This window comes from Misgurnus anguillicaudatus, chromosome 10 (assembly GCF_027580225.2).
Source record: "Misgurnus anguillicaudatus chromosome 10, ASM2758022v2, whole genome shotgun sequence".
Lineage (NCBI taxonomy): Eukaryota > Metazoa > Chordata > Actinopteri > Cypriniformes > Cobitidae > Misgurnus > Misgurnus anguillicaudatus.
In genome coordinates, this window is record NC_073346.2 from 41,143,610 (window position 1) to 41,158,867 (window position 15,258).

Here is a 15,258-nt window from a genome sequence, read left to right on the forward strand (position 1 = left end):
CTACAGAAGCCCTTAACGGACAAACTTTTATTACTAAGTAATGCAGCTAAAATGTACACACTGCACCTTTAAGACTTGACTTTATTTCTGTATAATGGTGCTGTTGTGTTTTAGCTTCAGGTTTGTAAGCGGTGATGTTTCCTACTGGCGGACAGCAAATGTGAATCTCTTCCTCCTGGACGCACTGTGACGTCTTCAGTTTCTTCAGGCAGAGCGGGCGACCCGATCACTCGACGACTCCTTCTCCTCTCGTAGCATCGCCATAAAAACCCAGATGTGCCAAAACTCAATGCAGCAAATCTTCAGGGAAACTCTTGACTGTCGCTCTTCAGCTCTTCCCTTTTCACCGTACTACAAAAACAGACGGCACGCTTACTACTGCGCCACGCAACAATTTACCAATCAGGAGACGCCGATAAACTTCTGGCCGTACTCGATGGTTTAGTTTATTACCTGAAGCTCCTGATTGGTCGGACTCAGGGTCAGCTGACCTCATCAATGAATAGACTATCGGAGTTGATTGTACTTCATGATTTTGTGATAAAGGACTACTGTATCGACCAGTGCCTTCATTTTTTCAAATCCTAAGAGCCAACGGTGGTGCGTTTTGGATGAAAGACGAGTCTTCATGAGCCATCTTGTGGATATGACGGGGATAAAGATCCTCCGATTCCTGTCGGCCTGGAGCCATACTGACATTAGAAGTGCCCTGCGTCTGTTTCTGCTCCTCCTGTGAGTCAGAAGGACTCGGCCGTCGTCTGATGGTGAACGTCTCCACTCGTGTAGCAATAGTGTCGATAGAGACACATGAAGATTCACTGTAGCTTCTCGATGGCTTTCAGATCAATTCTCCTCCTCATCAATGTACAAGCATCAATCATTTATATACTGAATGAGATAACAGAACACAGATAATTATTCAAAAATAACTCAAAATGATCTTTATTAGTCTAAAATATGCCATTAGCTGATAGAAAGAAGTTATATTTGAATAATGAAATGCAACATACAGTCTGGATTTAAACATCAACTCTCTTTATTTTTTTCTTAAATCTCTTTTGTTTGTTCATGCATTTTATTGTGAATGAAATGTTTTATTTTGATGATTTAATCACATTACAGCTGCTTTTATTCCTGACCGGTGATGTCATTCTCCAGTTCAGAAGCACTGCCAACTAATCATTACTAATCACTGATTAGATTTTGTACAATCTGTTAGTGATTCTGGAGTTATCTGTGGTCAGCTCTTCATCAAGTGTTGGTATTAAATATGACCAGCAGATGTACTGCGTGTTAAATAATGACGTCCCCAAAGATAAGTCTGAGTATTTACAGTGATATCTCAAATGTGCCATGATAGCTTTCAAATGCTGCTGATGGATTTTGAGTTTGATGAGAGACTGAATTGAGCTCTTTATAGTCATGCCAATGTTATAGATAATACTGAAAGATGGAGTTGTGTTCCTGATAATAACATGCAGTCACGGCCGGCCATTAGCTTTAATGTGAAATCATTGTAGATTGTGTTTAAATGGCCTTAATTGATCATGTGCATATTTTCAGATTCATGAAATATGAATTTACCTTTCAAAAACTTTGTGAGCAGATCTGAGCCCAGATGAATCTGATTGGATGATTTTAGTTTGTTTGTGTCGTCGTGTTAAATGTCTACCTACACTCATCAGGTTAATGATACTTGATTTAGTTTCATACTTACAGCAGTTTCACTTTCTTAAGATGCAATGAAAACACACAGGATTGGCCATCCAATCCTTTACGCACACGTGTGACGTTAACTCGGATAACGGTTCTTTAAAAAATGATTTATTGTAACATTCCATGTGAACATTATGTACAGAGATAATGACATTAAAAAACAACATTTTTCAAGCACAGATCTTTCAATTCGTGTCTGGATGTTTATTGTGTGAGTTTAGGGCTGGACAATACTTGTTTCTGCTTTTGTCTAGTTTCACAAACCGTCCTTGACTCAAGTATATTAGTCAGAGTCAAGACAGAGATGTTTTATAGTCTCATTTAAGCTGTTTTTATCAAACAATTCAGAATGAATGCGTCTTCACGAGGCATCATATATTTTAATTGGGGGTCTCCAACCTTTTTGTGAACAAGGGCTACATCCACAATGGATAAAACAATCTGAAGAGCTACTTTTTATATAGTGTCAACTCAAAAAAATTTATGTGTTTAATCATGGTTTCAAATGTTAGCATCCATAAAACAAACCAAGCTAATATAAAAATATGTAATAAATATTAAAATTGAGGCTATTAATAGAATGTGCTTTGGCGGGCAACTCCCAGGGCCTTATTTATAAAGCGTGCATATGCACAGATTTAATCGTAAAGTGTGTGTATGCAAAAATCCACGGCAACGTCCACATTTCTAAAAACTGTCTTTGACGTGGAAAAGTGTTTAGTGCCACGTCAGGGTCTGAGCAGACGTATGTACTTTTGCTTGTCTGATTGCTGCAGGTTTTTGGAAAAATAAGCCATTCTTACTGCTCAAAAAGGGTTTAAACATTGACAGACACTCTTTTATAGATATTTTATAGATTTCACATCTGAAAGAAAGTGGTACGAGCGTTTTCTGTGCGCACGTTCGTTCTATGAATAACAAGTACAGGCCAAACTCACTCATCTTTCAAAGTTTTTTTCAAACATGGTTAACTGTTACATATCATTGACCCCTTACTCCTTTTATGGGCACTTCCCTCAGAAAAGCACACCCACACGTCAATCAGAGTGAGACTGAGAACGCTCGTCATTAGCATTGTTCATTTAAGTAGAAGTCACAGACATCATTGCACACAACAGTTTTGTTTTATATATCACATGGCACAAAGAAAGAAGTGTGTTTTTGAAGGTAAGGAGAAGAAAACCTTATTCAAGTAACCCTGTCTTAATACAACAGTGAATGTAGTTTGTTTTTCCTGGACGGCAAGATAATTGCGAATGTTTATGTTTGTTACCTGCATTTTGGAGACTATTGCTTTACAAACAAGGCCCAAATCGACACCGGATTTGCTAATCGTTTACTGAGTGATGGAGTGGTCCCAACGTTAAAGACGCCATTGAGGAGTTGGATCCACAGGCGGTAAGTTAATAAAAATCTAATCTGCAATTGGTGCATAAGTGCATATAATGTAAACAACATGAACATATAGCTGTGCTGTACTCGTAACTCTTTATCTCCTCCCACCGTACCCTCCAAGATTTCGACCTTTTTCGGAAAAAAACGGAAAGGCTGTTCTGTCTTTTTATAAATCTGACAACACAAAAGACTCTATAGACATATAAGGGACGAAACACTACTCTATAGGTACCCACGATTGACAGAAACTGTGTGAGTTACGTGATCTTAAACATAATGGTTATTCCGAAGGAAAAAAACATTAATTCTGAGCTATATAGTGCCAAAAAAACATGAAATAATGATATTGTCCAGCCCTTATGTAAGTATGATTTGGCTTTGATATAAAACTGTGAGTGAGATATGAATAATATATTGTAGGTGTGATTAATATACTGTACATGAGTTGTGTGTGTAATGATTATTTCCTCATGGAGATCTCTCAGTGAAAACGAAGCCTCTTCTCTTCCTCAAAGAGTTTTTCTTCTGCTTTAGAGATTTGGTTTCCTTTAATGCTGTCAACAAAAAGCAAACGTTAAACTGTAGTAGTCTCATCAGATGAGGTTTAATACAAACACAGAGTACAGAAAATTTCAGTTTCATAATTGCTTGAGCTTGAGAGGAAACTACAGAGTCAGAAAAAACTCACAGGCCTCAGCTTGTGAACGTCACACTGTAAAAGAAATGCTGCATTTTTGTCAAATCAACATACTGTATATTTTTATGTAACTTTAACTAAAAATGAAGGTTTTTATAAGTTATGTCAATGCAGGTCAAAACTTAAAATAGTTTGTTGAATAAAACCAAGTTGTTTTAACTTCATGCTGCATTTCTTTTACAGTTCATGAGAGATTGTTCTGCTATACGGTTATATTATTTAATCTAGCTATTAGCATGTTAACAAGCTAACATTGTGTTACTCTTATAAGAATACAAACAGTACACATAAATATTGGGTTAAACCGTCCGTTTGATTAAACTGTGTGGATTTTTTTTCATTTATACAAAACATTTCTCTTGTTTCAGAATGTGCTTATAAATTAATTGAAATGCTGCCTCAGATAGCAAAGATCCCTCCATGAGTCCGGCGCTTATACGATCACATCACTAGATATTGAAACTCTTGAGCTCTTACTTGATTTCTTTCAGTGTAGTGTTGTTTGAGAGAGCGTCAGCTATCTGTCTGGCTCCATGAACGCTCAACTGGTTGTCTATTAACCTGTGAAGAATCACACAATCAATGCTTAAAACTTTATTTCATATAAACCTTATATTGCTTGCACTGCAAAAAATGATTTAAGAAAAAAAATTCATAGTATTTTTGTCTTGTTTTCAGTATAAAATATATAAACATTCTTAAATTAAGATGCTTTTCTTGATGAGCAAAACAACACAATAAAATAAGTCTAGTTTTTAGACCAAAAATATCAAATTAAGTGATTTTGTGCATAAATCTAGCAAAAAATCTGACAATGGGGTAAGGAGATATTTCTTGAATTTAGTGTTTAAGAAACATTTTCAAGATTTTCTTGCTTACCCCATAGGCAGATTTTTTTGCTTGTTTAATGCACAAAATCACTTAAATTTGATATTTTTGGTCTAAAAACTAGACGTATTTTCTTGGGTCGTTTTGCTCATCAAGAAAAAGTATCTCAATTTAAGAATTGTTAGATATTTTTACTGAAAACAAGACAAAAATACTATGAATTTTTTTTCTTGAAAATAATTTTTTTGCAGTGTGCAGTATGCATGTTATTGTGAATACTGCACTGCAAAAAAAAGACTCTCTTAGTATTTTTGTCTTGCTTTCAGTACAAATATATACAAATGAATTATTTCTTTACCTAAGAAAATAACTCTAGTTTTTAGACCAAAAATATCAAATTGAAGTGAATTTGTGCTTAAAACAACCAAATAAAGCTGCCAATGGGGTAAGCACATTTTTCTTGAATTTTTCTTGAATTATGTGAAAAGTTTTTTTTACCCCATTTGCAGATGTTTTGCTTGTTTTAAGCCTAAATTTACTTAAATTTGATATTTTTTGTCTCACAGCTGGACTTATTTTCTTAGGTAATTTTGCCCATCAAGAAAATGCATTTTAATTTAAGGCGTTTTAAATATTTGTACTAAAAACTAGACAAAAATACTAAGTAAGAAAGTAATTTTTGCCATGTGTTAGAATCATGACTAGAGATTGCTTGTGTGCTGCAGGTGCAATATGATAAATATATGAAAGGTTGAATGTTATCGTACATCAGATGGGTCAGCGATGAGTTTGACCTGAACACATCAGCGAGATCAGATGCTGCGTCATCACAGATTTGATTCTGAATGAGCCTGAAATAAGCACATGAAGTAGATTAAAGTCTAACCTGGTTTAATGATATTCCTGTACAGCATCACTGCTGTGATCAGACACCTGCGTCATCAATTATTACTACTACAAAAGAAACAGGGTTGCATGCACAATTTTTGTTCAGTCTTACCAGAAGATATGAAGGCTCGTGTTTTCCTTGAGTGCATTTGCCAAACTCTTTCCCCCCTGAGATGTGATGCCATTGGCGGAGAGACTGAAGAGAAACATCAGTGTTTATATCTTGTGTTTCTCTAAAGCCGAGTGTAAAGTCTTGATGTGAGACTCACCTGAGGTTTGTTAGGGATGGGTGATTCTTTAAAGCCTCGGCGAAAGCATTCGCACCTTCATCACCGATCGAGTTACCCCACATCCTGCAAACACAGACGGTAGTACATGATAACTTTGCCAGACTATCATTTACTTATGTCTGAAAGCACAGTTATCATCACACTAAGTCTTTTTATATTGTATGATATTAAAATAAAATAATATTTCACTTACAAATAAAAATATATTATTTAATAGGGATGCACCGATATATCGGCTTATAATCACTATCGGCAGATACACGCACGTTTCCATCAAGCTGTTCCATTGAATGACAGTGGTATTAATAACCTAGTAACCAAAAGTAAATTAAACAAGGCACACTTAGAAAATGGAGAAAAGACTGCATTTTGTTAAGATTGTGTAAGTTATAAATTAACTATCAGTGCAGCTTGTAGTTACCAAACTGAATGCTGTGCACAGAAGAAGGAATGCAGAGATTTTGATGCGGGCACTAACAGCAAGGGCATTGAGATGACATCGAGCCCCATATATGATAAAGACAACATCAGCTAATACAGCTAGACAATCAGTCACGTGGGTTTAATGTTTGCTATATCAGAATGTATTCGACAAATGCGTTTCCATCTCTGATTATTCGCATTTATTCTTAATCACATAAGTAAAGCGGGCGTTAAAACTTTTTTGCAAAATTTGGTGTTTCCATCACCCGTTTCTTAGGTGATACTTCAAAATGCACACAAAATCAGTGTGATGGAAACCCTAGCTTCTTGTACGCTCTGCACTTTGAGGATTTCATGACATTATAATTCGAAACAATGAATAAAAAACTAGCAGTATTTACTTGTATGGGTATGGGTCATGTTAAGTAATTGAATATCGGTACTGCCACAGAAATGTTGTATGGGTGCATCCCTATTATTTACTCATTCACATTATATATGAAGCCTTTAGATTTGTCATGTCAGGTGTGATGCTGTAATGTCATGTTTTCTCTTTGTGTACCACAGTAAAAAAAATGTCTATGGCTGTAGTGGCCATTTGTCAACAAACAAAAGAGAATTAAACTTAAATCAAACCTTCAAACGACAACTTCTAGCACCCTGGGCAGGTGATGTACGCAGGTACGAAATAAATCAAATTCAAGCTGGATTCAGAATTGTGGCTGGTTTATTTGTTCCAACTAAGCAAACAATACAACATCTCTGGTAAAAAACCATATGCCCATCACCAAGATCCTACAGTACACCTCCTACTTCCTACCTATATTTACCTTTGCCTGTGCCCACTACTGCCCTCGGGTGTATAAATCAAATATTGTAATTACTAAACTAACCAAAAATAAAGACTAAACATATAAATAAAAAACAGTTAACTAAACAAACAACAACAAAAAAGAATATTGTCAAAATATGAAGAGTTTCGTTGCAAAACGAGATAACCACATTTTTTTTAATTGTTCAGAAATCTCGTTTTTTGGTTGTGCATTCCAATTAATTTCAATGCAACTGCAGTTGGTTTGTTTTGATTTAAACCTTCATAACTTAAAAAATTCAGCTAAGTAGAACCATAAAACAAAATAATAACATGATAACATAATAATAAACATATTTTGACAAAAATGTTAAAAAATGGATTTATCTCGTTTTGCAACGAAACTCTTCATATATATTACTAATATAAACAAAATCATAATAGTAAACTAATTAATTATTAAAATTATAACAAAATTACCACTACTGAAAACAAACGTTGCGGCTCTCCAACAATGGCTTTAGGTAAATATAAGTTAAGTACTGACAGATTATTTATATTTAGATAAATTGTTCCTCTGTACAAAGCATGAATTTTTTCAGTTAAACAATCTTACCCTACATCAAAGATAGATTTACTCTTGTGAATTCCTTTGGCAAGATAGCTGGCACCCAAACCTGTGATGTTGTTACAGCCGAGTCTAAAAACAGACAAATGTACATAACAGATCAGAAATGATTGTGATAAGTTTATTAAATATCTGAATCCAGTGAGATGACAGTATGAGACATCTGTCAACACGTGCATCACCTGGAAAGCATTTATTTCTTAATTTCATATTTCTGTACTTAAATCACGCTAGACCAGGACACAGATTGTCTGTATATACTGGCATTTTACACTTCCTTCATAGCTCGGTGTGGCTCACTTTTGGGGAGGTTCAGTACAGTAGCAAGTACCTTGTAGTTGTTTTATTACCACTTTGGTTGAGGTTACAAGTGAGCTGTACCGATACTAAACTAAATGTGCAGATCTCTGATTGGTCAGAGAGAATCGTCACTACTGGCGTCATTGCTAAATGCAAAATTAGCTTACCCTCATGTGCTGTCGAGCAAACCAAGTGATGTCATCATCTACACATTATTGTACGAGTTACCAAATTTTTTGCAGTGAAAAATATCCACGCAACTACAACAAGCCTATAATCCCGATTCCCACCCATTTTGAACTGCAGCGAAAAGCAAACCAAGCCGCATGGAGTCGTGCCGAGCATAGTCGTACCACGCAGTGGAAAAGCACCATATGATATGATTTGAGTTTGATCTCTCTGTGTATGTTTGCTGTGACACCTACTTGACAGTCTTTAGGTGAGGACATCCTTCAATGATCTCTGCTACCAGTTTGGCTCCAACATCTGTGATGTGATTCTTGTAAAGGCTGTGAGTATTAACAAACACACTTAAGAAATAAATACACGAGAGACATAAAGAGAATCAAGATCAGTCCTTAACTCACCCCAAAATCTTGACAACTTTATATCTGATGAGCTCATTTGCCAGAACCTCCATGCTGTCGTCCGTGAGTTGATTCACACATAATCTGAAAGCAAACGTTTGATGTTTCACTCATTCTGTGAATTCTTCAGACCATATGACCTCTGTGTGGTGTGTTTACCGTGTTTACCGTACCTTACCACGGTCATTTTGCTGAAAGAGGGTCTCAGCTGTTTCACTCCATAATCACTGATGTTGTTGTTATCCATGTCCACCCCCAGATGTTTTTTACGATGATGTAACACAAAGTTCAGAGCGCTGCAGTCTGCTGAGTAAATGTTACAGTAGGCGATCTTAATGTAGTCGGCCGATATGCCGTTAGCCGTCATCTTGGCCACTTTCTCGCTGTTGATCTCGAATATACACCGCAGCATCCATAAGAAATTGGGCATGGCGTGCACTTTATAACCCGTGATTTCTATGGCCGGATGCCGAGGCAGATCCTTCAGGTGTGACTTCACGCTGTTAGACAAATAGGACTTGAGCACCTTACGCTTCTGGTTGAGTGAAAGCGGTGAAACGAGGTGCTCGAGAAGAGCGGCGTTGGGCTTGGACAACAGACCGCATAAGAAGAGATTGGTAAACTGGAAGTGCTCATTGGTCTGGAACGGATCTTTGTCTCTAGGTTGTGACTTTCCCAGACAAGATAAACAAGAGAGGCGGGACTTCTTTTTGTATTTGCATTTGGAGAAAAACTTTAGGATAGTGTCAGGAGCGATCTTAGTGTCCAGGACCAAAGCAAAACTGGCTAAGAACGCCTGCAGGGTCACGTGAAGAAACTCGAATGTGGCAGAGCTTCCACACATGTCGTAATGACAAACGGGCCTCAAAAACCCGAACTGAAGGTCCTTATCGTCTAATCCGCAGGACGTGACCTCCTCGATGCTAAATAAAAATGCACCTCTCTCGAGACCTTGCAGAGCGAGTCTAGCGAAGGCCAAAAGCTTTTGCTCACCGGATTTAAAGGTCTCGGCGGGACACCTCGTACTGCGTTTCAGCAGACCGGGTCGAGCGGTCGTACGACCCAGAAAGACCTCCGAGAGGAGCAGGAAAACATTAGTGAGGGTGATGCATGAGTCTGGCAATTTATAATCATCGTAGATGGAATAGAAATGCTTGAAACTCTTGAGAATGATCCAGCTGAAGAGTGGGATGGAGCAGAGACCGCAGAGATGAGGGTTTGCATCCAGCTGCACTCGCACCATCGCCCTGTGTTCCTCCTCGGGGAAATGCAAAGCCGTGTACGTCCTCAGATGCTCGGGGGAAAAACCTCTCAGAAAGACCTTCTTCCTGATCACTCGGCTTTGGATCTCCGTGCCGGTCCGCGCGGTCAGAATTTTCCGAGAACCGTTCAGCAGTTTTCCACACAGCAGATTCATGAGAAGCAAAAGCGGATGAGTCTTTTCTTCTGGGGAGACCACCTCGGGCACGTTATCCAAGTCAAAGTCTGTTTGGATTTCATCGTATCCATCAAACGCGAAGAGTACCGTCTCTGGGAATCGTAAGATGTACGTGAAGACCTCGTTGTCGGGGTCTCCGTCCGGATAGCAGTTGTGCTTGAAGATAAGATCCCTCAACGAGATCTCATCCGTTTCTTTAAAGGCGCTAAACATCCTGCACCTGAATTTGAAGAAGAACTTGGCACGAGTTTTCAGCTCTCTCCTGGACCACAGATTCTGGAGTTTCTGAAGAACGATGGATTTGCCTACACCAGCATCACCGGTGATGAAGATGGTCTCGGCCTCCTGGTTGAAGACCCCCTGATCTCCGAGGAGCTCATCCAGACTCTGGAGAAATCCCAGGCTCTCGCCCTTGTCGTTTATGAGCTCCATCTGTGTGTCTGTGTAGAGATCCTCCAGCGGCGTCTCTTCACACTTTGAGTATGATGTGATGAACTGAGTGTCTCTCTTGAGCTCATGTCTGAGTTTCTCACTGTACTTGCTAACTACAAAGACATAAAGACAGTTAGTGCATCAGGAAGATGAAAACAATGTCATCATAACTGCAGGAATAAACTCTTTAAAACAATTATAATATGCAATCATTTCTAAAAAAATATATATATATTATGAAAATGTATTATGTCTTTTGTAAAATTCAGTAACTGACTACTAATAACTTTTTCATTGCCATTAAAGGCGGAGTGCACAATGTTTAAAAGCCAATGTTGATATTTAAAATCAACTAAACATACACGCCCCTACCCCTATATAATCTGGACCTTCTTTTGATAGACCCGCCCCACACATATACGCAACCCTGGCAAGGATGTCGGTTGGTAGACACGCCCCTTACTGCTGATTGGCTACAAGTGTGATCTGGAAGTCGGCCTGACTCCCTTTTCCAAAGCGTTTTTCAAACATTGTGCACTCCGCATTTAAAGTGACATTACCAAACCTAAACATAAGAGTCTGATAGAAAATCCTTATTTACTAGAAAACATGTCAGATGCACTTAAGACGTTTTGCATCTGAACTCTTCGTTTGTACTTTAAAGCGTAACTAAACCCCTCCTCAGAGCCTGACTCCACCCACTGGCAATATTTAAAAAATGCAAGAAAAGTGGGCAGATCCCAACGGAGATAGAGGGGACGAACTAAGCTAAGTGTGGTCAGATCGTAACAAGGGCGTGGTGAGCTTGAACCTGCTTAAATCACGAGTTATTTTTTGGACCCAACATCCAATAGAAAAATTAAACTGCAGTAGCCACCGTTCAACCTGAAGAGGGCAGCACTCAGACGTTTTTACACCATATATTATAGTATTGAAACACTTTATATCCAAATGTCAAAAAACGTACTAAAATCAATGAACAGCACTAATAAAGCTTAGACATAATAAAGCTTTCTTACAGATCATTAACTAAAAAAAGTTGGTTTAGGGTTTAGTTACTCTTTAAAAATTTATTTGTTTATGCTAATCTGCATTTATAGACGGTTTCACCGGACGCACGTGATACACGTCTGGATCCGAACCTTACTTCCGATTTCGTTTTTTTAATGGTCTAACTAGTTGCTAAACTGATCTCTTGAACAAATGCCTTGTCAAAAATAACAAATGTTTTGGTTTCCTATGTAATCTATGTGTTGTATAAATCTTGTTATATAAATAAACTACATTTAAAGTACTTTGTTGTTATGTATTATTAGCGGAGTTTACCGGAAGTTACTGCGGACCGCCACAGCCGCTTGTTTATGTTGTTGCTGCTGAAACCGTCTATACAGCTGCAGATAAAAATAAGAGTCCCTTTCAGTTTGTCTAGATTGAAGTAAAATTAAAAAAAATTTTCATTCTGTCAACTTCTGCCATATTCTTAATCAAAAATAATGTTTTTATTTGCATTTATTTACTAAAAATTGAAATGGGGAAAACATGGTTAAAATAACAAAAAAAAGATGCAGTGTTTTCCAATTTTCAATACTGCAGAGAAAACAAATTCAAATTCATTTCTCAACAATGAAAAACGAATGTTTTTACATATATTTTTAACTAAATTTTGGGGGGGAATTGATTTTTAGTGACATTTCATGTGTCTTGTCATGCTCTCAATATTTTATAATATTTGTTGGGTGGCTTTATGTCATTCCTGAAGTTTGCAGTTGTTAAACTTTAACAGACTCTGGACTGAAATGGTCACATTACATCTACAATTGATGATTAAAGTCAAAACTGGAGTGGGCTCTTAATTTTTCATTAATTTTTCTGCAGCTGTATATTTGGTATACTTTACCAATTTGACAATAAATTAAATGACAATAAACAGACAATATAAAAACAAACAAATAAATAAACTAAATTGGTGGGGCCAGAAAAAAATCTGAAGTAGGGGTGAGGGGGCACAAACTAACACGGGGTTAATTGTAACGCAAAGTTAATCTACTTTAGATATTTCTACAGGGCTGAGAAATCTGTGCTTTTGGTCTTTTTCTCTACTGTCAGAAGATCTGTGAATTTGTGTAAAGTTTTGATGTGTTTTGGTGAAGATATTGAACAAAGAGTGTTTTGTAGGCATGAAAGTAAATCTCTCCATCCTCTGTTTGTTACAATGAACCCCACCTATGGGGTAACATTTGCACTCCTGTCACTTTATGTGTAATTATACGATAACTGTAGATCACACAAACAAACTTTAAGTGTGCATTTGTAGGAGATATGTGTGTGTTGATTGTGTAGAAAATTATTCATCTAACTTAAATATTTTTTAATGATAGCCAAAGCGAAAAAGTGTTAGTTTGTGCCCCGCTCTCCCCTAATATCAGAATCAATCCTTATATTATAAATAATTGTATATAAGATTTGTAATGTAATTTCACTCACTGGGGTCTGTGTTTACCACAGGTATGTGTTGTATAGTATCTGATGGACTGTACTGAATGTCATGAAACCATGGGCGCAGGTCAATATAAGCATCATACGCTTCATAAAGAACATGAATGAAATATTCAGAACATTCTTCTCCTTTACTCTGGACCAGCTCGAGGATCTTACGCACCTGCGGGTACAACATGGTAACGTGACGTCATTTCGTTTTCAGACTGAATCAAAGAGATTAATGCATTGATATTGGGTTGGTAAAGTACAGTAACATTTAATAATGAAGTGATATACGAGACATCATACACTAATCTGTTTTAATTATATGCATGGTTATTATGATGGTTAGTTGGTGTAAATATAACAATGAACCTGATCGGTTTTGGTGACACTTTGCTGTATGATCTCTATATCTTCAGTACAGATGAAGTTGTTCATGTGAAGATTGTCCAGCAAACACTGCGTGTTCTTCACCTGCTCCACCAGAAGCTCCCGATGAACCGTCAGAAGCTTCACATATGAGACTGGATAAGAACCCATCTCTACAGAACCGGGTCAGTAAGTTACTGAGGTTAAACCAGGTAAGTGTTTACGTTTAACATCCGTTAAGTATCCAGCTGATGAACGTCGCAAACTCTCAGCAAACACACCCAAACTCAACGCGTCTGACGCGACGCTCGAGCTTCACACACACCCGTCGCGTCATTGTAAAGTTTATAAAGTTTTTAATTTACTCACGGAAGACAAAACGAAAGCGCGTGCATGGCGTAGAACCGAACTGCGCTCGCGCTTTCATCTCGAGCAGGAAGTGAAACTTCAACATGACCTCTGACCTCTTGAGTCATTTCTGTTTCATATGAGATTACATTATTGCATTCTTATTTTTATTATCTACATATTAATTCAAGTGGTGAAACATTTAATCCTTAATTCTTTCAAGCTAAACGCAACCTAAGTTTTAAAGGTTTACTTCAAAATAAAAATTATCCCATATTTTACTGTTTAAACTTTTGTATTTCAGACAAACACATGTTTCACAATATGCTGGCTTTTCTAGCTTTATAATGGAATTGGATAGTGCCCCATTTTTAAAGAAAAACAATCTATGATGTTACTACATCACATGTCTTCCGATGTGAAGCAATGATTTTTTTTAAAAGAAAATTTACATTTTAAACTTTATAAACTCAATAAAATTGTATTTATACAACACTTTTCACAATTGGTCATTTTTTCAAAGCAGCTTCACATGAAATAAAAAAGAAAAACCAAGAAAAGCAAAGAACAACAAAACATGGCACTTTTTAGGTTTAAGGTGGATCATGGAGTATTTTAAGTTACATGGAGTTATTAAAAATATATTATTTAAATAATGTAATGAGTAGTACTCCATTTTAAACTATATTATGAACATAGATGTCATCCTAGCCAATGTGCTCATGAAAGAGTTAAGTTTAAGCAAAAGCTGACATGTTACAAAAACCAATCGCTTCACTTTAGAAGTAATTTAATAATTGTATGGATTCGTTTTTGAGGGTAAAAATGGGGCACTATCCAGTGCCATTATAAAGCTGAACAGAGCCAGAATGTTTAAAATAACTTTGACTGTGTTTGACTGAAAGAAAAACATCTACACCTAGGATGGCTTAAAGGTAAAATGAAGGCTAATTTTCATTTTAGGGTAAATTATTCCTTTAACTTAGAAAAATAAATGCACATAATAAAGGGATAGTTCATCTAAAAATTAAAGGGCAACGATGGTCCGATTCACGATTTTATATTTGCTTTGGTGTGTAAGTTTGTATTAGTTCATGTTAACGATATGCAAAAGGTACAAACCCCAAAGTAAACAAGAACGTGAGTTATCATCTCCAACATAAATCTCTTTTCTTGGACTACAACAAACACACGGATTGTAGGCAACAGTTTACTTCCTGGGATTGGTGATGTAGTAAAGACCGACATTATCATAATTCCTCCCGTTTGGACTCACAGCCTTTAAGTTCACTCCTGTTAGCATTGCATTGTGACCGAGTCTTTCAAACATGGTAAGGAGTGTCACATTTCCAGCTGATGTCATGGGTATTCAGGCCAATCACAATGTACAGATTAGCTGGCCAATCAGGGACAAAGCGTTTTTTAGATGGATAGCGATTTTGTACAAAATCAGTGTGTTTCAGTGTTTGATATGAATATATCATTATATTATGACAGTAAGAGTGTTGTGGCTTTCAGTTCATGATTTTTTTAATGATTTTTAACTTTAAGATGATTTATAAACTTGTGTACTCAATGTAAACAGTAAAAACTTTTAGCAACAAACAAACACTTTCATCCACTAAAA

The 15,258-nt window shown here is 36.9% G+C and overlaps 2 protein-coding genes across 2 annotated transcripts in view; one reads left to right on the top strand and one right to left on the bottom strand.

Moving 5' to 3' along the window:
* znrf2b (zinc and ring finger 2b) overlaps positions 1–1,893 on the top strand; it is a 44,205-nt gene extending 42,312 nt beyond the window's left edge. The window contains exon 5 of the mRNA XM_055211588.2: positions 115–1,893. The gene's annotated coding sequence lies outside the window, so the exon portion shown is untranslated. The remainder of the gene's footprint in view (positions 1–114) is intronic.
* Positions 1,809–15,132, bottom strand: nod1 (nucleotide-binding oligomerization domain containing 1). The gene is made up of 11 exons (XM_055211587.2): positions 13,287–15,132; positions 12,918–13,092; positions 8,737–10,546; positions 8,564–8,647; positions 8,402–8,485; positions 7,665–7,748; positions 5,794–5,877; positions 5,637–5,720; positions 5,404–5,487; positions 4,286–4,369; positions 1,809–3,665 (listed from the first exon to the last, which is right to left on the bottom strand). The coding sequence occupies exons 1-11, from the start codon at positions 13,452–13,454 to the stop codon at positions 3,593–3,595; spliced, it is 2,814 nt and encodes a 937-aa protein (XP_055067562.1). The 5' UTR covers positions 13,455–15,132; the 3' UTR covers positions 1,809–3,592.
* Between the last annotated feature and the right edge of the window lie 126 nt (positions 15,133–15,258).